This window comes from Opisthocomus hoazin, chromosome 13, assembly GCF_030867145.1.
Source record: "Opisthocomus hoazin isolate bOpiHoa1 chromosome 13, bOpiHoa1.hap1, whole genome shotgun sequence".
Lineage (NCBI taxonomy): Eukaryota > Metazoa > Chordata > Aves > Opisthocomiformes > Opisthocomidae > Opisthocomus > Opisthocomus hoazin.
The window spans coordinates 26,947,866-26,972,997 of NC_134426.1; the positions used below are offsets into that span (position 1 = coordinate 26,947,866).

At 40.2% G+C, this 25,132-nt stretch overlaps 2 protein-coding genes across 3 annotated transcripts in view; one reads left to right on the forward strand and one right to left on the reverse strand.

Annotated features, from left to right (window-relative positions):
- Positions 1–19,681, forward strand: part of KNTC1 (kinetochore associated 1) — a 42,186-nt gene extending 22,505 nt beyond the window's left edge. Inside the window, exons 38-64 of the mRNA XM_075434624.1 lie at positions 398–454; positions 948–1,111; positions 1,630–1,734; positions 2,612–2,740; positions 3,467–3,583; positions 3,991–4,100; positions 4,321–4,531; positions 5,220–5,309; positions 5,679–5,850; positions 6,274–6,332; positions 6,471–6,687; positions 7,220–7,293; positions 8,219–8,429; positions 8,543–8,652; positions 9,313–9,362; positions 9,715–9,793; positions 10,469–10,587; positions 11,431–11,566; positions 12,471–12,566; positions 13,249–13,305; positions 13,751–13,805; positions 13,885–13,948; positions 16,005–16,134; positions 17,141–17,230; positions 17,772–17,917; positions 18,794–18,884; positions 19,155–19,681. Of these exons, the coding sequence (XP_075290739.1) occupies positions 398–454; positions 948–1,111; positions 1,630–1,734; positions 2,612–2,740; positions 3,467–3,583; positions 3,991–4,100; positions 4,321–4,531; positions 5,220–5,309; positions 5,679–5,850; positions 6,274–6,332; positions 6,471–6,687; positions 7,220–7,293; positions 8,219–8,429; positions 8,543–8,652; positions 9,313–9,362; positions 9,715–9,793; positions 10,469–10,587; positions 11,431–11,566; positions 12,471–12,566; positions 13,249–13,305; positions 13,751–13,805; positions 13,885–13,948; positions 16,005–16,134; positions 17,141–17,230; positions 17,772–17,917; positions 18,794–18,884; positions 19,155–19,205 (2,990 nt within the window). The 3' untranslated portion in view covers positions 19,206–19,681. The remainder of the gene's footprint in view (positions 1–397; positions 455–947; positions 1,112–1,629; positions 1,735–2,611; positions 2,741–3,466; positions 3,584–3,990; positions 4,101–4,320; positions 4,532–5,219; positions 5,310–5,678; positions 5,851–6,273; positions 6,333–6,470; positions 6,688–7,219; positions 7,294–8,218; positions 8,430–8,542; positions 8,653–9,312; positions 9,363–9,714; positions 9,794–10,468; positions 10,588–11,430; positions 11,567–12,470; positions 12,567–13,248; positions 13,306–13,750; positions 13,806–13,884; positions 13,949–16,004; positions 16,135–17,140; positions 17,231–17,771; positions 17,918–18,793; positions 18,885–19,154) is intronic.
- A 218-nt stretch (positions 19,682–19,899) lies between these two features.
- Positions 19,900–24,642, reverse strand: VPS29 (VPS29 retromer complex component). 2 transcript variants are annotated; one of them, XM_075434623.1, is made up of 4 exons: positions 24,509–24,642; positions 22,050–22,241; positions 21,394–21,629; positions 19,900–21,102 (listed from the first exon to the last, which is right to left on the reverse strand). In XM_075434623.1, exons 1-4 carry the CDS (start codon positions 24,509–24,511, stop codon positions 20,985–20,987), a joined length of 549 nt encoding a protein of 182 aa, XP_075290738.1. In that variant the 5' UTR covers positions 24,512–24,642; the 3' UTR covers positions 19,900–20,984. The 2 variants fall into 2 exon arrangements, with proteins under 2 accessions (XP_075290738.1, XP_075290736.1); XM_075434621.1 differs by lacking the exon at positions 24,509–24,642 and adding an exon at positions 24,027–24,262.
- Between the last annotated feature and the right edge of the window lie 490 nt (positions 24,643–25,132).

The following is a 25,132-nucleotide window of genomic DNA, read 5'->3' on the forward strand; positions in this document are numbered from 1 at the left end:
TCATTAGTATATTTTAAAAGCATATAATTGCAAATACTGTTGCACAGCACTAAATCTACCTATACAGCGTATCCTTATTTGATTGATTTGAATAGATTTATTACCTTCACAGATGAAGTGTTTATGTTGACTGTCTCATCAAGACAAAGGGATATACACACAAAGTAGTTACTGAAACTGTTGGTTTGTATTCCTTTGATACCTTTGATAAGATATTCCCTCCTAGAAGAGAACTAGTAAATAGGCACAGTAAAAAATAGCAGTTCTGGCTCTTAGAGTTCATGTGTCTTTATTTTATGTACCGTCCCTGAAGGTACATATTTTTAAGGTACTTCCAGGCTTCATAGTGTTGCTGAGATCTTGGCATGCTGCTGATGTGTACTTGTCTGTCTTTCAGAGAAGAAGCTGTATCCTTTGGACTCTACAAGCCTGGCAAACTGTGCATTTATTGAAGGTATCGTGATGTCAGATTCACCATGCTAAAAGTAAAAACCAGACCACTAGAGAACATGAGGTTTATATTAAACCTCTGCAAGCATGACTAACTTATAGTTTTATAAATAGGTGTCTAGGTGTTCCACTGAAAGCCATATTCTAGGAGGATTGCTTGGTTCAGCATGGAAGACACCAGTTTGGGTGGCAGTTGCTACCATTCAGCCGTGCGATTCTGGGTGTGTTGGCAAAGCCTATACTTCAGTACAGAAGTTTTGCCACTATGAGCTAGGATCCATTAGAGCCTTTGACCGATCTGAATTTTGAACTAAAATGAGAGTCTGTATTAAATTAAAAGCCCTGAAAATTTAAGTTTTTAAAGAAAGCTAAGGCTGCTTTTGTCATAAATTTAATGAAGAAAAAAAACTGCTCTGATATTAATTCCAAGAACAATATGCTTAATATACATATACTAATTATTTTCTGTGGTTGGTTGTTTTTGAAATATGTCACAGGACAGAACCTTCTGCTGCCAGCTAGAACTCCCATCTGTGCAGTGCTACAGAACCTCATGGAGTGCAGTCAGTGTGAGTTAGCTTTGCGGCTAATAGTCTGTTCATTTGGATCCTGTCTTCAGCATGGTATATCAAACAACATGGATTTGTCCCTGAGCGAAAAGGTATGGCAAGGACAGTGCTGAGTTTTGCCGAGAGTAAATCTTAGAAGTATGCCAACTACTAACAAGTTCAGAGTAGTTATAGAAAAATTTGATAGGTATGGGAGAGGCTATTGCCATGACCTTTTAAAAATTAGTACCACTTGATCAGACATTGAGCTGGTAGTTTCTTCCCTATTTTTCATGATCCTCTTTTTCTCTTTGCAAAGTGTGTTCAGAACTAAACTTCTTGTCTCTGCAGGAAGGCCAGGAGTCAAATTAATTTTAATAATTGTTTAATACATTCTCTCACATTGTTTTATCAGGGGTTAGTATGGGAAAATTTGCAAGTAGAATATTCAAGAAACACTGTTCAGTTCAAAAGCACTTGGAAACAAATCCTTTTTCTATCTAGAAGAGATCTTTTAAGACCTTAATTAAATCTGAAAATACTATAGTACCTCCTATTATGCTATAACAAGTTGAAGATTTAGAATTTATTTCTATCAGTGTGCTGACTACCTTTTTCTTTTTTATAATAGCTACATGATGGCCACGTGCTAGCTGAAACCAAAAGCTTTCTCATTGCTATGAAACAGAAGTGTACTTCAGTAATTATGACCGCTATCCTGACCTTGCTACACAAGGTAAGAATGCTCTGAAAAGGGTAAGAGTGAGCCCATTTCTTCTGCTCCATCGAGAAAGGAGCTACCCTTCCTATTGCAAAAGCCCATTCTGAATTTGTCCTGTGGCCAAATACCACAAAACCCACACACTCTGGAAAAATCACACACCTTGATAAACCACAGAGAAGGTGAAGCGAAGTACTGGCAGTGTTGAAGTGGTGGGAAGGGATTGGGTTCCACAGCCTCATGTCTAAGTACCAGCATGGGGCACAGGTGGGTTGGATGGCCTGATGGCACTGGGCTCTACAACCCCAGCTGCCTTGCTCCCTACCATGGCTCAGGTACATGTTTCTGAGCAGCCTTCAGACTGACACCACCTTGCTGGCAGCCATGTGTAGTAGCCCTGGCAAAGTTGAGCCTCTTACAGGCTACGGCTCTTTGATCATGCTCTAGCTGCTCTACCTGAAAGGTTATGTACAGTGGGAGCTTCATCTTTGTGGGATCCTTTAAGGACTCCTAAATTATAATAATATCCTTTATGATCTGTAGGTGTTCTCTATCTCATTTTCAATCCTGGTTTCATTTTAGATTTGTAGACTGCTTCTAGCTGAGCAGAGGTTTTTAAAGAAGCCATCTGCAAAAACCTGCAATACATCATCTCAGGCAGTTTAGACCAAGGGAATTTACTTTTAGACTGGCTTCAGTATATTTAGATTTTAAGTTCTAAAACCTGAAATGCATTTTTATTCTTTTTTTTAAAGACCAGTATACCTCTAAATTGCAGAGTACTTTTCAAGTGTTATACTTTATACAAAGAGACCTATTAAAATAAATTTCTAAAGTTTATAACTTGTTCTGTTGGGTTTTTTTTTTCTCCTTCTCTCCCCCTGAAACGCAGGTGTTCAACTGTCGTCTCATAGATCAGAACCTGGCATTGGGTTATTGCACAATTTTGCCAAAGGAAGAGATGTTCAATAAGCTGTGGGATGTCATAAACAATACATGGCAAAACTACAGAAAAGTTTTGGTAAATTCACAAGGCAATGTATTTTTTCAGCAAATAGAGACTGTCAAAGAGTTTCTTTCAAAAAGACACTAGCAATATCATATGGAAGTGCAATAATTTGCCATTATTAAGGGTGCAGCTGTTGGAACAAGTTCCTCATTTAAGGCACCCCTGAGAGAGAAGCTACCTCTCTTTACCACAGTGTAAGACTGTGCACAGGCAGTTGCTGTGAATAGTTAGCATGATGTAAGTCCAGATATTAGGTTACCTCATCGTGACTTATTCCAAAGCTTGAAATTGTTTATTTTAGGTCCCACCATAATTTATACCTATATTACATTTTGGAGAAGTTGTTCTCTGTCAGCAGTTGTCAAGAATGGAATGAATAAATGCATCTGTTAAAATATAAAGGAAGATGAGAAGTAAAGCATAACAAAGAAATGGGGAGGGAGAGTGACATAAATTTGCAGAAAAGATGATGTCTAAAAAATATTTTTTGCATTAGTTTCACTGGTACAATATTAAAAATATTTGAGGAAGAAACTCAATTTTAAAGTAGCTTTGAACTGCCAATTCAGAAGGTGCGATAACCCTGGTGTTAGCTTCTGTGAGGTTTGTTTTTATTTTACACAGTTGTGTGATAATCTATGAATTATTTTAAGTTCCTCTAAGTATTTAAACTTTAGGATTCCAAATTTTCAGATTATTTATTATACTTGTATTCACTTCCCTTCTTGATCCTTTTAGGCAGTAGCGCTGGTTGGAGCACAGCTTGCTAACCAATGTGGTGAAGCAGAAGAAAAAATAAAATTCCAAGAATTGGTTACTGATGCAGAATGGGGTATCCAACTCGGCAAATTTGGTGTAAGTTTGGGGGGTTTATTATTTATTTTGGGGGTTTTATTAACTGATTATATGTCAATATATTTTGAGATGCATTGTGATTTTTAGACAGATTTCCCATTCAAATATAAGGAAAGGGGGTTTTTGTTTTGTTTTTAATGTTTCATTCTGCTTGTCTGCTTAAATAAACCTCAGAAACTGCAAAAAGCAATAACTGAGGGTGCTATAAAAGAACTTTTAGGTGCTTAAGTATTATTTGGCACAGGGCATAGTCAGCAAAAAAAAAAAAGCACTGCTTTTTCCTGCTCTAAAAATCTCTGAATGGAATCTGAGAAAATGTAAAAGGTTGATTGTATAAGGAAATAGTCTTGATATTGTCCAAATTACTTCTTTGGGAAGAAGAAAAAAAAATGTTTATTTATCTGTAGATTTCTTTCGAGACTGTATTTAGACAACCACCGGTAAGGAAGAAGGAACTTATAAGAACACTGGTACAAAATCCACAAGTAGACACGGATCTCATATTGAATTACTGCAGGTAATAACTGAAGCAAATCAACTGTGTTTAATTGTTGCTGCAATAATAACCATGCCTACTAAGTCTATTTGAGTATAAACAGATCCTAGTTAATGTAATATGCAAATTGGTTTGGTTTTTTTTAAAAGTATTAGAATACATACTGGTCTCCTGGTGAATTTATTCATAAAGATACAAGAACCAAAGGTCACAGAGGAACTAATATTCTGTCTTCTTCTAGTACTTTCATGCTGGACAGTGATGCTGCACTGCAGCTTTGCATTGAAACACTTCTTCTCCAGAATGCCATTACAAATCATGTTGAAGATGACTCTGCAGAATACAGTGAGAAGCAACCTCATTCCATGTTACTAGCTAGAGCACTAGAAATAATTCCTCTGCTGAGCAGCACAAAAGACCTGGTCACTAGCCTTAGTGGAATGCTGTACAAGGTAAAAAATAAATCAAAAAAACCCAAACCAACCAACCAACCAAACCCCCAAAAAAACACCACATCAAAAAAAGCAAAAATAATCCCTGAAGTACACATCTAGTCTCAAATGTCACTTGAATGGCAGATTAATAATTCCACAGAAATTTGAAAAGGGTATTTTCTTCCTATTTTGCTAAAGAATGTAAATGTTAAGTTTCAGTTTTCTGCGTCTCTAGGGAAAAAATAGAACAACATATCTCTTTTTCTTTAAAGACAGGTAGAGTCTTTCTTCCCAACTTCCTTTAAAGAACAACTAGAAAATAATCAAACAAAAAAGCCACTTCTAAAAATTATAATGCACTGGAAACGTTTTGAAGTGCTACATCAAAAACGGGGACAAAAATTTTTTGTTGTTGTTGGTTGGTTTTTGGTTTTGTTTTGGGGGGATTTGGGGTTTGTTGGATTTCAGGGTTTTTTTGGTTTTTTGGTTTTCTCTTTTCATCACTTCATGTTTGCTCGTTCCACAATATCCTAACAATTTTTTAGCAATCTTTTGTTTTAGAAAAGTGTGTCATGATGCTTACACTGTTTCTTCAGTATTATGTCAATATAGTTGGTGTTGAGATTGGAAAAAATTAACTCAGTTGTATGGGTTTTATAAGACAAATCATACAAGATCTTATAAAATAAATTGTTATTTTGAACAGCTTGATCCTTATGACTATGAAACTATTGAAATTGTCCTGAAAGTGATACAAAATGCAGATGAAAAGAACACCAGTATCCAGCTGAATCAGGTATGTCCAAATATGTTGCTGTTACCTTGCTGACTGCGGTATCTGTGTTCTATTTTGTCTATTTATTAGTGTAGTTATTCAAGAATCTGTTGAAATTAATTGAATAATTCTATCTACACAGCTCTCATTCAGAAAATAGCATTCAAGAAATAGTGATCTCTAGCTCTTTCTCAGCAATGGCGCACACCAGGGATAAAAACTCTGCAGATGTGTACCAACTTTACCAAAAAAACATATGCCTCCAAGGCTTTGGCATGTTTACTGGTGGGCTGGGGAGAAATAAAGTAGTCTTGTGGCTTTTATGCTTTTTCCTTGCCTTTTTTTTTTTTTCTCCCCCTGTCTATTCTTCCCCCCCCCCCCCCCCCCCAGGCTTTGAGCCTCCTCAAACATCTGGAATCTTACAAGAGAATTTCCCCACCTGTGGACCTGGAACACCAATATGTTTTAGAGCGAGTGATTCCCTTATCTACAGCTGCTCAAACCAGACTGCCCTTTCATCTGATATTCTTCAGAACTGCACAATGTTTTTGGAACATTATATGTACGTTCAGTATTTTTTGATGGCTAGATATATGTATGATTCCCTTTCTCTGCTGTCTATGAACTTTAAAGTTCTACACTATATATTTTATATTAATTGTATTCCTTTATTAATACAGTTTTCATCCCAAGTACTTCTGAAAGCGCTTGTGCTCCCAAATTGCTACTGGTGAGGTAACTGGCTTTCAGTGGAGTTAATACATAATGCAGAATTCTGTCCTCAAATTCTTTTCTTGGCACCTCTCAAAGACCAAAGTAATCCATGTATCCCACTTCCCAGGCCAGTGTGGATAATTAAGATTATATTCTTTCTCCCCCAGTGGAGGTCTACATCTAACAATAAACTGAAAGTGCTTAATTTCCCAGAGAAAGCTGCAAAGGAACTGTGACAGTATCACAGGCAGCTGTCTTTTTTTCCTTTCAGCTGCAGAGCTCAGTGAGGAATCTTTCCCAACACTTCTGTTGATTTCCAAACTAATGAAGGTAAAGTAGCATCTTGAAAGCATTTATTTCGAAATTATCTTTACACACACACAAAAAAAAGCTTATGTCTTTCTTTGGTGTGATTTTGACCTCACTATAGAACTTCTGACAACTCAATCTACTTTAATGGTTTTCTAGGTTTCACTGGATACCTTACACATGTCAGCAGCTCGACATGTCTTTGAAAAAAAACTGAAACCAAAAATATATGAAATGAGAAGCACTGGATATACCTCAGTTGTTAACAAGGAAACAGCTAAAACTGTGCAGACGATTCAGTCATATCTGCTGTCTATAGTTAATCCAGAGTGGGCTGTAGCTATTGCTCACAAGATTGCACAAGAATTTCCAACAGGTAAGGTAAACATGGGATGATTTGAGGGGTGAAGAAATGGGAGGAGAAGAACAGGTTTGAGAGAAGCTAGCCTGTAACCAAACATTTGTTCATTATTCTTGGATAAAACCCGGGGAAGTTTGAGAATAAAAATGCATTTGTCTCCTACATCTGATTTTGAATAGTAGACTAGAACAACAGTCATTTTATAACACAGCATCACTATTAAATCATTTTTTCTCTTTTTAAGCCATGTTGCCTTGTTTAAAGTTTCTACATGCTCATACCATCTTCAGACAAGCTTTCCAACAAAAGCAAATATTTCGGCCAAATTTAAGCTAGCTTCTCTATTAACTGAATCCAAATAGGTAATATTTTTTGGTCTTTAGGTACAAGAGCTTTCCTAGTACTTTAAATAGCTTCTAAAATGTTTTTAAAAAATTCTTTGAAATAAAATGGATGTTCTGTGTATATATATATTCATAAGAATTCATTAAAACATACTTAATAAAGTAACTTTCCTTCCCCCCTTTATTTTTTTTCTTCAAAAAAGGTCCTGACCAGATTCAGGCATTGAAATTCTGTCTCTATCTAGCTGAGAAATGGCTGAAGAATACTACAGCTAAGGTAACAGTAAACTGCTTGCAAAGCTGTTGTTGTATAGTCAGGTACTTATGTTAGTGTTTTGGATAGTGGCGTGTAAGTTGTACCTTAACCAAGCCTGATAGGGGAAGTACTTTCTTTTGGGGAAGTGACTGTGTAAGTGACCCCTCAGAGGAACCCTCTCTGTCCACTAACATTCTCGTGTTCACAACCTAGCAAAAATTAGGCTTACAGTTCTTGGAGGCTGGACAAAAGATACACAGCTTTAAGGAAGATTAATTTGTTGTTTCTCCTGTTGCGTGCATTTTTCTTGCTGCAGGAGAATGAGTTGGAATCTGTTCCAGCTGTTAGATCAATCACATTATTAACCTTTGCTTTGAGTTCCAAGACACTGTAGCTATTTGTAGTAGTATATATATACACAGAAGGTCTGCTTTGATTTGATTCTCAGGGTCATTTTTACATGGTTGGTAGGGAAACATGAATAAGAATCTCACCCTTGCTTATAAACATCAAACTCGCTATGGAGTTGTTGAGACACAATGAGCACTAAATAGTTCTCTGATACTTACTCACATCTTTGAATAGAATTGTGCCAAAATTTAACTGTCATTCTAGCAGCCAAGGTTTAATACTAAATCTTTTTTCTTCTCCATCTCACCTCAAAATGTCTTAATTTTACATACTGGTGCATGTGGAACATATTTTATTTGTATATAAACATACCTTTGAATTTTTTCTTCAAAATATGTTTTCTTGCTAGAACAGCATGGTTAATACTGTCTGTTTACAGAAAAAATACCTGTAGACACAGGTAGGGGAGCGCATCTGAAGAACAGATCTTGCTACCCACTTCACTGTTTTAGACTATAAAAAGTTAAGATTATTTTTCTAACGCTTTTGAGTAAAAGGAGTTTGTTTCATATGAAACTGTGGTGTTTTGCTAAAGGATGATTCACATGAAAAAGCGGAAGTCCTACAGAAGAAATTATATATGCAGTATAAGCGATCAGCAACAGAAAATGTTCTGATAACACATAACTTGAACACTGGAGAGCATTTAAAGTCTATTGGGAAACCAGCAAATCTGATTCTTTTACTATACGAACACCACAGTATAGACCTAAGAATCCAGAATCCGACTGGCAGAGATTATCCAGGTAAGTATGTGTAATTTAGTTTCGTTTCAGAGGAGCAAAAAGAAGTTCTTTAAAAAATGCTAAGCAAGGTGATACTAGTTTGTAAATACATTTGTCTCTACCTATTTATGTAGATATCCATACGGCAGCTAAGGAGATAGCAGAAATTAACAACTTGGATATGAACAAAATTTGGGATAAACTGCTGGATAAATGGCTGTGTCCTAGCATACTGCCCTCAGAAGTAAGCCATCACTGGAGATTTGGTTTTGGAGAAAAATGGCAAATTACATAAAATATGTACATTTTAATCAGTTGTTCAAAAGCCTAAGGTTATTTAGCACAATTTGCCTTTAGTACACGTGAATCTATTTAAGACACATCTGAATTCAGACTAACAATTTCAATACCTTTCTAACATTGTTGCACACCACTGTCTCTAGTGAGAATGATTTGAAATGCTTTCCCTTCTCTCTGTACAAAGATTAAAATCTTATCTTTGGTCCTACAGTAAGGTTGTGTGGCCAGCCTAAAAGAGTAAAGGAGTTGTAAATAAATTAGTCTCATCAAACACTAGAATCAGAAAGAGAGTGAATCCTCTTGTGGTGCTGCTTAGCTAACAGGGAGCCAACTGCTGTCTATGCAGCACACAGCTGCGTGAGCAAGGGCAGGGAGCAGGCACTGCCTCTGCTTCAGAATACCAGCTAGCAGCCCGAGGCGTGGAGTTGACTGCCAAGCGTACAGTTAAATAAAGAAAGCACTGATAAAACCACAGTTGCTTTCCTTGGCTGCATTAGAAGGGGTGCCCAGCTTTTAAGATGGGGTTTAAGCAAGGGTATGACCCAGCTATTTATCCAAACAATTTAGAAAACTCTCACAACTAGATTTTCATGTCTTTTTACAGAAAACTCAAGAAATCTTTGGAGATGTACAGCAAGATGAAGAACTCCGAAGGTATGTGTGTTGTCTTACATTGAACTATATCTGGCTTTTTCAAGAAGCCTAACAAGTGCATGTGATTCAGAACTCACTGTTGTGTTCTTATTTTTACTTTCTGGTGACATCAGTTTTGAATCATCAAATACTTATTTATGCAATGAAATGCTATTTACAAGAACTTACAGATGTAAGTGTGTGCTTAAGAGTAGCTATTTGGAGGCTTTCTCCTCCTTTCCTTATGCTTAGAATCTCTTATCCTTAATTAATCTCTTTTTGACAGCGAAATGTATTTACATTTGAATGAATATTGATACATTGTTTCAGTAGCTATGCTGTACTTGTATTAAAAACAAATGCATTTTTGCAGAATTATATATCTACTTCAGTCGCGCCCAATGGATTATAGTTCAAGAATGCTTTTTGCAATTACAACATCTACCACATCTGTAAGTTTCTAAATTCTTATTTTAGCTTGCTACTTCTGAAATTTTTACTTCTGATTAAAATCAAGTGTTGTCTGCCTAACTGTATGGCTTTCAACCTGAGGCCTTTGTGTTTTGGATAGGTTATGTATCTATACGAGCTCTATGTTTCTGTCCCCCACACCTTTGGGGTAAAATTGTGGTGTTCATTGCATTTTGCTATTGACTGTCAAGAGCAGCCCTTGAACTCTGGGTTTTCTAAATTTCTTATTACCTTAAAATAACTTCATTACATGTTTTCTAGAATGTGCTTTAAGCTGGTGTAATACATTGGCTTACTTTGGGTGGAATTAAAGCAGAGTGGTAAAATTATTATAGCAGAACCTTAACCTTCAGTATTTCATACTTATTAAATGTGTTTGTGATATTATATAGCACAAATATTTTTCTTGCCTGCATTCATAGCCTTAAATCTGGAAAACCACCTGGTTTAGCAATGTTCTTTGAAGCTGACAAATATTTCAGCTGGTTAGTATAAAAGTTGAACGTGAAACAGTCTGTTATTTAGCACGTATTTCCACTAAATGAATCCTCAAATCCTAGAAAGGATCATACTACATGTGTATAACCCTCTTTCTAGCTGTTCAGCCAGTTGTTGTGACTTTTCACTGTGTTGTTCCCCTCCCTGCCCCTCCGCAGCCGATTGGTGTTACTCAGCTGACATTTGCCCACAGGAGCAGAGCACTTAAGTGTCTGCTCTACTTGGCAGATACCAACACTGTGGAATCGCTCTTCAAGAAACCCATTGAGAAAGTAAAGTAAGATGAATTTTCTGTAAGGTGTGCCTTAATAATGATGTTTTGTTGGTCTTTAACAGCTACTGGAAAGAAATACGTGATATTTGGAGAATTATTTTTTACTAATTTGGTTTCTGAGCTTTTAAAATCTATTTCTGAAGAGCATAGTTAGATCTTTTAACCTCACTGTAATGCAGTCCAGCATATCACAGCCCTAATTTGTAAACTTGAAAGTAGTATGACATTACATGGAAAATATTTTGTTCCACTTTGCATAAATTGCAGTTACTTCTCTAGTAACTGAAGCATGTTCTCCTACACATATATAGAGTATTCTGTTCATCATAGTTGAGAACTGGTCATCTTGCAAAGACAGTCCTCTGCAAAAGTAAGGAACCAAAACCCCAGCAGAATAATGTTGTTTCTCTGCAAGTATCTGTAGAACTAACTAATTTACAAAATACCTAGAATAGAATTTCTATGTTGGTAATCTGGGACTAGGGCGTTTTTAATGGAAAGTGATGTTTTCAGAGTACATCATGCCAAAGAGCTACATACAGGTTTCTGTAAATACGCAATCTGTGCATGAATGAAATTTTAGTTGTAAGAGTTACAGTAACTGGTTTATCTTTAAGATGATCCAAGCCATCCATCATTCGGGTGAATGAGGTTTCCCTAAGCAATTACCAGAAAGATCTTACTTCATTTGAATCTCCTTCACAAGTACAAATACAATCTACTTTTTTTTTCCTCTTTTTTTTTAAAGCAACAGTTTTCCAATATTATTGCAAGCTTGATTATGTGAGTTAATGATATTTACAGTGATTATTATAACTCCTGATTTTGGGGGGACTTTTTTTACAGGTATTTTCTAAAATGCTACATTTATCTAGCAGAGTTTGAAGTCTTGAATATTCCATATACTTTTGAATCATTCCATAACAGTCCTAAGGAAGGAATGATTAAAGGGCTATGGAAGAATCACAGCCATGAACCCACGGTATGATTTTTAAATCCTTTGTAATTTTTTTTAAACAGATGTTGTTCCAATGTACTTTGTCCTATTCATATGGTACTCACGATATGCTACTCGTAATTCTATTTAAAAATACCAACAAATATGCAGTTACTCCAAGGACTCTTCTTTCATAGTGACCAGAAAACAAGAACTTGTCGATGTGCTGATGACTGCCCGTCACGTAATTATTCCCTAGTACTTGCCCACTGTTGTGTACCCATACCTTGTATCTTGTCTGGGGGAAGCAAGATCTTTGGTGCAGAAGCCGTTTTGTTTTTTGAAGTTGCTAGGACTCATACCTCATACTTAATATAAATGAAATATTAACAAGTATACACCTTTAGAATAGCTGTTAGTTACTTATCTAATATGCCAGGGATAGGTTTTCAGTTATGCTCTGCTTAGGAATTTAACTTTGACAGTTGCTTGTGTTACCAAGTATGTTTTGTAAACAGCTAAATTAACACTGAAGACAAGGGCAGGTAAATGAGACTTCCAGGTAGGCAGTAGTGTATGACAAAAAAATGATAACATTCTGTTAAGCCTTCAACGGTAATACTTCTGGTTTATAGCCACGAAATGGAAGCGATCTGTTCTTTAGTTGAAATACACACATGCTAGTCTAAAATTTGAAAATGCCAGGTAAAAAAAGCTTTAGCCTTCCTACAATCAGAAAATAAAGGGATATCATGTATAGGTGGGTTTTTTGGTTTTGTTTTAATTCTCCTCATGTGTGTAAAATAATTTGAAAGTGGCTTGGCTGTGGCTGTTCAGGAGTTAAAGGTCCCAGTAATGCTATAAAAATCTAAAATTACACTGGCAAGCAGTAAAGGTTTGAAGACTGTGAATGTATATTAAAATACAGCGTGTCCTTGCTCCCCTTTAGGCTGTTAGACTGGTGACAGAACTTAGCCTAGAATACAACGTATATGACTCCCAGCTGTGGAATGGCCTACTACAGAAACTCCTTGGTTTCAATATGGTAAGGAATTTTTAAGCATGAAGTTCTTTAGCAAGGTGAGAAAAAGGCTTTTTTTAATCCACTGATTTCTAAAGAATGGGATAGATACATAAACTATAAACTTACTCTGAACAGTTGTTGATAATTTACATGGTTGCTTTGGGCTCTTAGATACTGAGCTGATGAAGCTTTGAGGAATTTGCATTTTAGAAGTACTGCATGAGAATTTTGATCTTAATTGTTTGTTTTTTTTAATGTACATATGTGTCTACATATAAAGACACAAAAGTATTACCTCTAAAATGTATTTATTGTGATAGTAATACTGATTCTTGTTATTCAGAATCTTAATTACCTCTGACTGTTGAACTTTATGTAACATTGCTACAGCCTAAAGAGGTAACAGACGTACCCAGTAGCGTGGCTGTATCAGGAGCAGGTACTGAAGCTAGTTTTAATCTAAGGAGGTTTAGGCACAAATAGCAAAGAAGGTGGGATCAGAAACTTTTCAGCACCAGTTGCAATAATTTAATTTACGAAACTATAAATCATATTTCCATATGCATCAGTTCCTCCTCCCAAAGGAACAGAGGTACCTTGAGGGACTGCAGACAAGGCAATAAGTGTAATGCAGTTCTGTAGATTATTGCCAAATCTGCAGAAACACTGTAGCATTTTATAATTCAGGTGTTTTTCTTTTCAGATTCATTATCTAAGAAGAGTTTTGGTAGCAATTACTGGGATTCATTCATTATGGGAGGTAAGCAAATATTCTGTCACTCCTAATCTTCTTCACTGAACAGTCTAGCATCCTCTGTGTATGTGTGTGTGAATGGCAGCCATCTATGCCATGAAGTGTTATGCATGAAAAGATTCTTTTTGAGCGATTATTTTTATGACAATGCAATATGCAGATAAGTGTTGTTATTAATCACTGAAATAGCATATTTTGCACTTGTGGTTCCTTCAGTAAACACTTGGAGGGTTTTGTAAAGTTGGACAGAATAATGTTACCATCAGTCAATATACGGCTGAATCTTAGACCATGAGATGAGGAAAGCAGTGTTAGGGAATAATTCATCCAGGATAAAAAGAAAATAAAATTGACAGGCTTCTTCCACCTCCAGTGGGTCAGGATGTCTGTGTTTACGAGTCCACTTAGTTACAGCTGAGTCTGGCTATTAATCAAACTTTGTTGTCAACAGATTCCCAACTTCAGTCGAGCCTGGCGAAGTGTAGTTCTGTCACCATTTCTCACAGGTAGGCTTGTTATTAGCGATTGTGCTTGTATAGGAACATGGTTGTATATTTACTTTATGATGTTTTCTTTATTTCTTAGCTTCATGTCCACCGAGTCCTAAACAGCTAGAGGAATGTTGCGAGTGTTTTGTGATGCTGCTCAAGTAAGTAGATAGCACATCCCACATTTGTACTGGTTTGAGTGGGAATGCCCATTTGAAATTTCTCATCCAACAACCTGCCCTGGAACCTGTAAAGGAGCTCTGAAAACTGGGGAACCCGAGGCATGAGTAAGAACCTTTTGCCTACTGTGGGAAGGACAGGATCAGGGCACATACCCAAACAGAAATTCAGAGCTTGTCCACAAGCTGTTGACACCAGATGCTGTAACTCAGTACCTTGGCTGTTTAAACTGTGCTGGGAACTGCTCTCAGAGCTGGGGCTCGAATCAGCAGCACAGACTGCTGGAAACCAATTTATCTGCCCAGTTGCTGCCCCCATGAGGGATATCTGTTCCTGTCCTGACATTCTTAAAGGACTCATGGTCAACTCTTGGAGGCCGGTAACTAGTGGTGTCCCCCAGGGGTCAGTACTGGGCCCAGTCTTGTGTAACTTCTTCATCAGTGACCTGGATGAAGAGTTAGAGTGTACCCCCAGGAAGTTTGCTGATGACACCAAACTGGGAGGACTGGTGGATACACCAGCAGGCTGTGCTGCCATTCAGCGTGACCTGGACAGGCTGGAAAGTTGGGCAGAGAGGAACCTGATGAGGTTCAACAAGGGCAAATGCAGGCTCCTGCACCTGGGGAGGAACAAGCCCATGCATCAGTACAGGCTTGGGGTGGAGCTGCTGGAGAGCAGCTCTGTGGAGAGGGACCTGGGTGTCCTGGTGGATGACAGGGTGACCATGAGCCAGCAGTGGGCCCTGGCTGCCAAGAAGGCCAATGGGATCCTGGGGTGCATTAGGAGGAGCGTGGCCAGCAGGTCGAGGGAGGTTCTCCTTCCCCTCTACTCTGCCCTAGTGAGGCCCCATCTGCAGTGCTGTGTCCAGTTCTGGGCTCCCCAGCTCAAGAAAGATGAGGAGCTACTGCAGAGAGTCCAGTGGAGGGCTACAAAGATGATGAGGGGGCTGGAGCACCTCTCCTGTGAGGAGAGGCTGAGGGAGCTGGGCTTGTTCAGCCTGGAGAAGAGAAGGCTGAGAGGGGACCTTAGAAATGCCTCTAAATATCTGCAGGGTGGGGGTCAGGAGGATGGGGCCAAACTCTTTTCAGTGGTGCCCAAGGGACAGGAGAAGGGGCAATGGGCACAAACTGAAGCACAGGAAGTTCTGTCTGAACATGAGGAAGAACTTCTTCCCTCTGAGGGTGACGGAGCACTGGAACAGGCTACCCAGGGAGGTTGTGGAGTCTCCTTCTCTGGAGATATTCAAGACCCGCCTGGACAAGGTCCTGTGCAGCCTGCTGTAGGTGACCCTGCTTCGGCAGGAGGGTTGGACTAGATGACGCACAGAGGTCCCTTCCAACCCCTACCATTCTGTGATTCTGTGAACCTAAAAGTCCAGTTAATATTTTTCTTAGCCCAAAATATAGCACGTTTCCTAAAACATTAACACAGAGTACAAGAGAGAAAGAATTCTTTTTCCTACAGAGAATAAATCTGACATGACAAAAATCTAATAGCTGCACATCTATAAATGTGGTTAACTTAGGGTATTAATGTTCCAAAACATTCTATACGCAAATCAAAACTGGTTTATCTTTACAATGTAAAAAAGCACAATAAATCATCATCTTATCGACCAAATGCTCTGAGTTGCTCAAGAGAAGGACCAGAGCTCAGAGCCTGACTCGAACCAAAAGTTAGTTAGGAAATACTGGAAAGGAACGCAGCTGAAGAACATGCCTACACTGCTGTGCATGTATGTATGTACCAAAGCTTTACTCTAGGTAGTTGGCCAACACTTCCCTTCAAAGTAGGGCCTTGGGTGTTCAGAAAGAGAAACTGGAGTTGGGTTTTTCCTTTTGAAGTTAGAAAATAGTCATGCATTTGTATTCTGTGAAACTTCAGCTTGCATAGCTTGGCCGTTTCTGAAAATAAGATGAGGTAGAAATGTATTGTTCCATCTGGCTTAAAAATCTCAACGCAGTTTTGTGGACAGTACTAAGCTACCCAGTTACATAGATCATAGCTGAGAACTTGACTCCTAATCTTCTTCTGAAGGTGTCCTGTGCTGGCAGACTTAGATGTCATTGGAATAGCTAAACAGTACGCACAGTTGGACCTTCCAGCTTTTGCTTTGGGGTGCCTGTTACTGATTCCTCAGCCCGAGAAGCGAGAGCAGCAAATGCAGGTAAATAATAACTGTTGTGTTCTGTCTGTGCCAGGGAAACGTCCTTAACCGTGTTCTGCTCAACAGAGACTGTGAAAGATGGTTACTTGCAATTCCAGGTTATTTAAATATGTCACTGCTGACAGCTGCTTGGCATTTCCCACCCCCAAAGGCTATTGCCCTGAATTTGTCCTTCTGAAAGGGGTCATGTGAACAGTTCCTCTTTTTTATGTGTGGGGGTTTTTTTTTTTTTCTTTTTGAAGTAAAACCAGCAAGGTCCAAGTCATCCTCAGCAGCTTTGTCACATGACCTTGCCTTTTGTGGATTTGAGTATATTTTGTGGCATCCTACCCATAAAACCCATGAGCAAAACCCAAGCCATAGCCATACAGTGCTAGAGCAGTGTGAAATTGCTGATAACATGTATCATTGCTGAGGAGCTACCAGTGGGCTAGTTTCACAGCAGATTCTAAGAAAAGTACTGAATCCTGCTTCAGAAAAGTGCTGAGTGAAAGTTCCTGACTTCTCAGAAAGATGCTTGATAGGCATCACAAATTCTAGTGTAAACGTTTTCCCCTAAAACCATGTTCTCGCTATTCATGTGTCTTGACAGCTTCCTTTCTCATCTCATTTGTTTCCTTTAATTTATGCATTGTTCTCCCAAATGAGGCATTATAGGCTGTTCCACATTTGTCATGAGCAAACTGGCACTAATAAAGGCATCTTCAATTCTTAGACTTCCAGTCATTAAAGTCAAGCTCAGAAAAACTTTCCCAAATTACAGCATTAGTGTAAGACATTTAGTCTGCTGGCAACGAGTCAAAAAAAAAAAAATCTAACAGCTACAGCAAATCACCCTTTGAGAGTTAAAAGCAATGAGTACTGCTCTTTCCTGTTTGGTAATTTCATGTTTGTACCTAGAATTTCAAAATACTGTTCCTGAATTAATCAAATACTTGCTCTGAAGGGAGAATTTCTACTTTAATCATGCACAGACTATTAATGGTTTTTAACTTATTTTTGCAAGGGTTTCTTATCAACGTGTAATACAGAAACTGTGCTACAACAAATAGATGAACACATGAACACTGGAGAAATAGTGGCATTTGCTTCTCAGGTAAATAAATAACATTTACTTCACTTGCCTTTGACTTTGACGCTTTTTTGATAGGTAAGCGTACACAGAACCTTCTTTCCCCTCTCTCCCCTGATCCTGCCAAGCATTAGTTGACACAAAGCACACTTCTAAAATACAGCAACATTTGCAGGGATTTTTGCATTTTTATTAATATTGTGCAACTGAAAAACTTCTTGTGTGTATATACACAGTGCTGTGGTACAGGCTGCCCCTGTTTGTAGGACAGCATTGTTTGCAGCAGGACTACTTTATTTTTCTAAATAAATGCTTTAAGCAAAAAGGCTAAAGGGCTTACAAAACTGCACTCGCTCTTGCCTCGGGCTGCCTTCCTAAGGGCAAGTTTCTGAACTCATTGCCCTCTCACAGTCTGAGATTAGGCTTCATAAAATCTACCATTTCACAGCATCAAACAAAATTTAAAAAAAAAAAATCCCGCTCCGTGGAAGTCTGAGCTGTTTTCATGCAAAAGTAGATTTTTTTATCTTTAATACTTTTCCATTACTAAATCTCAAATCTACAGATCAGATCTTTGGTTTTGGACAGTATCATAAATGAGAAGCTATACGAAAAATTCTTGAAAACTAAGTATTTTCCACTGTTGAAGCAACAACTGATGAATACTCACCGAATGAGAGAACTGGTGGATTATTTTGCCAAAAAGAACTGGTAAGTTAAAATTAAGACAGGTGATGCATTACTGATAGCACATCGAGGCATTATTTTATTCTCTCCTTTATTTTATTCTCGTCTACTTTAAGTCATGGAGATTTTTCTAGTACTTGGTCTCCAAGAATTTTTAAAGTATTGCTAAGTTAAATAAATAAATTCTAAATCTCCCCTCACTACTGTGCATAATTAGGATACAGTTTTACAGTGTCATTCAAGCCAAAATAAGAGCCTGGACTGGCAAGCGGATCAAATGCAGTTAAAACAGTGGAAGCAACCTACCTGAGAAAGCGAATGCTGTTGGTGTGACTCACTTCACCTTACCTTCAGATGACTTCAGCTCAGTGGTGTCACAGTCACAGCTTCAGCAATAAGAACACTCTGAGAAAATGAACTGCCCATAGCAATACTTAGGAATTAGTGGGTTTGCTGCTAAGTTTTTCCAGAGTTAGAAGGCCCTCTTATGTTCCCCTTAAATAAAACAGAGAGTCTTGCCACCGAACCCTCCCACAGGGCAGTTCTCCGTGAGCAATCTGCCAGTGACTGCCAGCACCTGGGCTCATTGCGCACAGCTGCCGGCTTTCATTTGAGACCCCAAACCCTCAGTGGTGCCAGTCACTTTGTTACCAGTTAGCCTGCAGTCAAAACAGGACAGGAACCAATAAATACCCCTTTAAATTCTAGCATATATTGGTTTTATTAACAGCCACAGGTTAAATGCTAGGCTTGTCATGGCTTGCTTTCCTCTACTGGGAAATGATGGGACCTATCTGGCCTCAAAAATACGGGGTCACGCCGCCTTTTCATACTTCAGTGTATATAGTCTGAATTCTTGGCTTTTTAGAGAACTTGTTGATAAACGTTTGCCTCCTACAGCATTGACGATGCAACAGCCCTAATTCAAGAATATCAAGAGAAGTGTGGAAATCCTGCTCTGGTAGACGTACCGTCATCCGATCTTCTGAAGGTAAACCAAACCACTCTTCTACCTCACGCAGTATTCTCTCCTTTTCTTCCAGACTAAGACTTTCACTCAACTTTTAGCAAAACTATTTGTTAGCCAATTTAATAAAATATTTTGTATATAATAGAATATCCCTTTATTAATTCAAATAATTCATTTGACTTGAACCAAAACTGTGTCATGCTAAGCCTTATGCTTTCAAGTACTGTCACAGGTCTTGGATTATATCCCATTTTCCTAAGCCGTGTTAATAATTGTTCTCTCACCTCCCAGATGTACCTGAATGGACCAGAGGAGACCTCTGTACTAAACTGTCATCGATAAAAGTCTTGATTTACCCTTTTCTCCCTCTCCTGGCAGACGGGGGCCGTGCATTGAGAATCCTCACACTGGTCAGGTGAACATTGAATTAAAACCTCAGTGCTCTTTAACCAAAAGCTACCCCGAGCTTTCCACATTTAATTTTTCAAACTGTTCTAGGCTGTGTCTTCTCCATACTCTATCGCCATTGACACAGTTGAGATTTACAGCAGAACTTCCTGTTTCTGTTCACCAGTAATGTTCATATTCAGTACTTTGATTTTTAGGAAGGATTAAAGTTTATTTCCTTTACTTTTATGTTTCTCCATGTTTATATCTGCTGTCAGGATCACTAAGAGTTAATTCACGCAAACATAACCTTGCATAATTGTGATAATCTTTTTTAAAAACTGTAAGTGGTGTACTTCATGTAAAATACTTTGTAGACAAATTGTAATTTTAACTACAGCAAACACAAATAAACAGACTTATGTATCACTTTTGGCCTTACAGTATTCTATAAACCTTTTTTAATTATGAAGCTGTCAGCAAATTGATGTTCCACTCAGTCACTAACCTTCCCTGAATTAGGCGTGCCAAGGTTTTCTTTGCAACGTTGTTCTTTCTGTGTGGCTGCAGCAGGATAAAGCAGCAGACCTGGGTTTCGCTGCAGCTGTTAGCCAGAGGTTCCTGAGGTACCAGGCTGAAATGCTCAGTCTTAGTTTCTAAGGCAAAGCAGGTTTATTTTCAACAGAAGTTATTTTGTCAGCTTATACACGGAAGTAAGGGTTGTAGCAGATGGAAAACCACCAGCTGAACTCAAACCTTCACAACAAATACCACACAGCTTTTTGCACAGACACCGCACCAGAAAGAGTGCCACTGCAGAGGCCAGCATTGGGAAAGGCAGCAGGCCAGCGTTCTAAGCCTTCTTCTGTCGAAGACGAGATAAAACTCTTTGTTATTGGAAAGTTAGCAATCATGAGAAATGGGAGCTGTTAACACACATCCCGTTCCCTGCAGTCACAGGAAGAGCTAAAAGGTCCGGTCTTGAACAACCACTGGTTTTAGTCTTCAGCAGTAGTACGAGTGCTGTCTGGAGTTACATTACTTAAAACCTTTGTGCATGGAGCAAAGTGCATACAACATGTAGTGTCAGACGTAAGCTGTGAGCGAAGAAAAGCCTCTTTGCTGTTCATAGGTTTGAGACCACCATTCATTGCAGCACAGTGCTATTTGAAACTGTCTTGATTATAAAAAGACTGAAGTTAAGCTTTCTACAGTGAAATTACTACTGTAAGTTATGAGTTAGTTGCAGCATTTTCAGAACCTATCAATCCATTTTATTCTTTGAACTTCATTGGGAGTGTTAAAGTGAGAAGATTAAATATCAGCTGGATTCTGAAGCAAAGAAGCAAACATAACCCGGCCCCAGAACCCTCCAGCTGTTTGCTCAAGGCCTTCACACGTATCTGTTCGAAGCAAGTCACCAAACCAGAGCATCAGGCATTTCAAAAGCAACTCCAACTGGTGCATTTTTTCCCAACAACAGCTCAAAAAGCTTAGGTTTTCTATGAAGTGGAGTTTATTACAACATTGCAGAAGGGTATTTAAACAGTTATGTTAATGGAATATTTTACAAATCCATTCATACAGAGAAAAGCAAACACAATGTCGCTTTAAAGGTATTACCAATCAGCTACACTGCTAAGCCGTTAGCGAGTAAGCATAGTACTGTAAACTAGCAATCAAGTATTGTAGTTCAGAACGAGATGGCAAGATACCAGACAAGCAAAGACAGTTTTAAGATTTTTTGTACTCAATTCTTTCTACTTTCACATCATCTCCAATCAGTTGATAGACATATGTAACTACTGTAGAAGCCTGGATATCCATCAGCACAAACGAAGGAATGATGTTGCTGGAAAGAGAAGAAAAAAAATCGTGTTAATTGTGCATATATAATCGCCTTAGCAGGGTTTCTTCACTACCTAACAGAAATCACTTTAAGAAAAACAGGAATCAGTTTTGTAAGCCCAGTACATCAGCTCTGAAGCTCTCAGTGTTTCAGGCGAGGAGATTTGGCAAGTGCTACCAACCCTTCCTCTCCCTGCCATGGAGAAGGTCAACATCAACCTTCATAATGGGTTCTGCAGCTCAGTTTTGTTGTCAGAAAGAAAGTCCCCACAGATACTTCCCATACTTCACTTACTTCTCTAAGGCATGATAGGCTCCCGTAGCTGATCCGGGATTGATATAGAACTTGTTTTCATGTTCAAATGCCTCAAATTTGTGTGTGTGTCCTGAAATGAGGATGTCCACATCAAACTGCCTCTGTAGCAGTGCCAGGCTGGCCATATCACCCCACGGAATAACCTGGTGGCCATGAATCAGCCCAATTTTAAACTGTCCAACAGTTACAACTTTCTGTTCAGGATAATTCAGGTTCTAAAAACAAAAAACCCAAACACAGATTAGATGTACAGATTTCTGTTCAAAAACAACTCTACGCAGCACAAGTATCAGTGTAATTTGCCCTACTGCTACAAAACGAGAGCTACAAAGCTGCTTTTCTGAACGCTGCGGAGAATGCGGTAGGATGCGAGGAACTCCACAGACCTGACCACAGCAGGTCCTGCTCGCTGGAGTCCCGGACGCAGCCAAGCACGCAAATGACTTGTATTTGTACTGACAACAAAGGACTTCCTGTGCAATTCGCATTCTTGATGCAGCAACCCCAACTCTTTTACCCAGTTTGCTCTTCACGTGCTCTCAGTACTACATAACCTCAGTTTGCCCATTTTTACTTGAATTACAAATAACCCCCATGTTGCCTTTACGTAAAAGATGCACAGAAAACATCATTACCTCATCAAAGTCCCCTCGGACAACGTGAACGTCCCCAGCCAGAGTCTTGAGGTAGTCGTAAGTGTCCTTGGTGCAGAGGTTTCCCGTGCAGAGGATGTGCTGGATCTTCCCCGGAACCAGCAGCTTTTTGAATTTGGCCGGGAGGCTGTTGCATCGATGTGGAATGTGAAGATCTCCTAACACTAACACCAACTTACCAGGTGTTACGACAGGGAAGAAAGATCATTACAGACACTTATTAAGACAAGAATCATTCCACAGCCTACAGATATTTTTGTTGTTGTTGCTGAAAGCCATTGCAAGGTATAACAAAAGAGATGTGTTACTGCTTGATGTATTTCACACAAATTTGGGAACTACCATAAACTATCCCACTTTTTTATTTTCTCCTCCATAAACATAAAAAAAAAAAAAACACAGTACATCTCTAGTACATCTTCTCAAGCACAGACCTGGCTAAACCCTAGCCACTTCCCTTTAAAACTCTTCGTCCAAGTTTCTTTCTACTTTAACCTCTGGTTTCTTCCTTGTTAAAAAAAAAAAAAAAAAGGCAGTGAATTTGCACCATGTGTTAATAGCTGACCAGAACAGGCAGCTTGTTCCGAGTCCGCAGCGTAGGAGCCACTGAGCAACAGAATAAGACTAATAGTTCAAAAAACGAAAGAAAACAAAACCAGGGCGCTGCAGAGAGAAGCCAGGCTACTGCAGACAGCATTCCTGTTACCAGCTCTACGCATTCAGGGTTTCCGTACATGAGATGCAAGGAGAATACAAATTTAACGGGGGCTTCAAAATGAAGGGTTCAGAAGAAGTAAGGCCATAGTTTAATACCACAGACTTTAAAACTGCGAGTAAAGAAATAATTAATGTGAGCAACACAGCAATAAATTAATTATGCAAAAAGGGCATGGAAAGCTCTGTAAAGCACGGGATGTTATGGCCCTGCGCTGTGAGAACACCGGGTCTGGAGACAGTTCTCCCTCTGACCTTGATAAACTGCTCCACACTACAGAGAGTTTATCTCCCAGCCACAACACTTCGTTAGCAAGACAGTTCCTAACTCAGCCATCAAATGCGTTGGCAAAAGACACCGCCCAGACAGATCTACATAAAAGCGGCACTAACTACGCTAAGAAATCGCCTTTTTCAATATTTGCTTTTTAAATTCTTAGGCCCCGCAGCTACCTTCGGGCTAACGGTCATCAAAAAAAGCAGAGGGAACCCGGGTGGGTTTTTTGTTTGGGTTTTGGGTTGTTTGAGATGGAGAACATCTCGGCGCCCTCGCCCATGCCAGGCATCGCTGGGGAACAGGCGGCTGAAAGTATCGATAAAGCAACAACAGAGTTTTTTAATGAACGAGCTACGAAAACTAACCCAGAAAAAAAAAAAAAGACATTTTTGATGGTCTTTTAAGAGTTCCCAGTGAAAAACAGCCTTCCTAGCATCAGTCTAGAGATGACAGACTGGAATGCAAGTAAAAAATGAGTAACAAGGGATTGTAATTATTAAAGTTATTTTGATTATTAAAGTGGCAATAGATGGATTCTCTTAATGAGGCTCCAGGGGCTCAAGACGTGCAACACCACTTGCATATTTAATGTTTAATAAAACTATACTGCCACTTAAAACACAGAACGCCCCTGATGTCCGCACAGTTGCCGCATTCAGCCGAGACCAATCCCTTTGTGGACAGCCTGGCAGGCCCCGTGTTTTCCCCCAAACCACCTCTGAGCTCCCATTAATTAAACAGAAGCAGTAATTACACGCTGGAGCGTGTTTGACCATCGCAGGTACCTGCGACACAAAACAGTGGCAAAGGAGGTGACGACACCCGGCTTTCGGAACGCCGGCGCGACCGTGAGCGTGGTCTGCGCAGCAGCCCCCAACTCACGCGTCCCGTCCCACATTTGCACCGTGTAGTAACGTTACCAAGCCCTTACCACCGGCGTTAGCGACAGCCAAGAGGAGTAAACTTACTCTGTGCCCAGCCTGATTGGAATGAAGAAGTTGATTGCAGACAGGGGAGGGGGGGGGGGCGGGATGAAAAACAGGGTGAAACATGATCAATGTTAAACAAAAGAAAGCAACAGAAAAGAAAATTAGCCAAATGAACAGGCAAATTATAATGAATTGTTGATGTTATGAAAGAGGCGTTAAAATAAAATTAAAAAAAAATATTTAAAAACATTAAAAGCCGGCTCCTGCGCGCAGCCCCCGCCGGTGACAGCCGCTCAGCTCGGCCTCCTCACTGCTACCCCCCACACCCCCCCTCTACCTCAGGCCGCCCCTCGGCGGGTTTCGGGGCCCCGCACCCACCGCACCGCTCGCCCCGGGCCCGACGGGCCGCGGCCGGGGGAAGCGAGCCCCAAGGCCCCTGGCGCGGCGGGGGGAGCCCCGGCGGGGCAGAGGGCCCTGGAGGGGAGAGGCCCCGGGGTGCGGGACGGGGCCCGGCCGCTCACCATCCTGCCCTGCGCCGCGCTCCCTCCCACCGCCGCTGCGACTCCTCCGGGAAGCCAGGCCCGGAGCCGCCCGCCCGCTACGGCGCCGCCGAAGGGCCAAGATAGGCCCAAACGCGTTTTTCTCCGCAGCGCCGTCTACATCCGGGTCTCCGCGCGGCGTTTCCCGCCCTTTTTCCCCTCAGCCGTCGTGTATGGGGAGGCCGCAGCGGGGGGGTTCGCGGCCTGCGGCCGGCCATGAAGTGTGTCATTGGGGGGGCCCACCTCAGAGGTACCCGTGGATTGGGGGAGGCGGAGGAGTGCGTGTGGGAGAATCGGGCCCCCATGGGCTTCCCCGTGGGGGCTCCCATGCAGTGTGGAGTGGGGCACATAGCACCGGGAGCCATGGTCACAGCAGAGCTGAGGCTTTGCACCTTCCTCATCCCCAGGGGGATGAAGGCGTGTTTGTGGAGAACAGAACGTCGTTCAGATCAGAGAGCTGAGGGCTGGAGCTGGGGCACTTCCAGGTGGAGAAGCCATTGCTTTGCTCACCGTTCCCCTGCCAGAGGCCCAGCGACAGTTTCCGCGCAGCATTTTGTGCACAAAGCTGCTCTGCCAGTGCTAGGGCAAGCAGAGGCGAATTTTGAG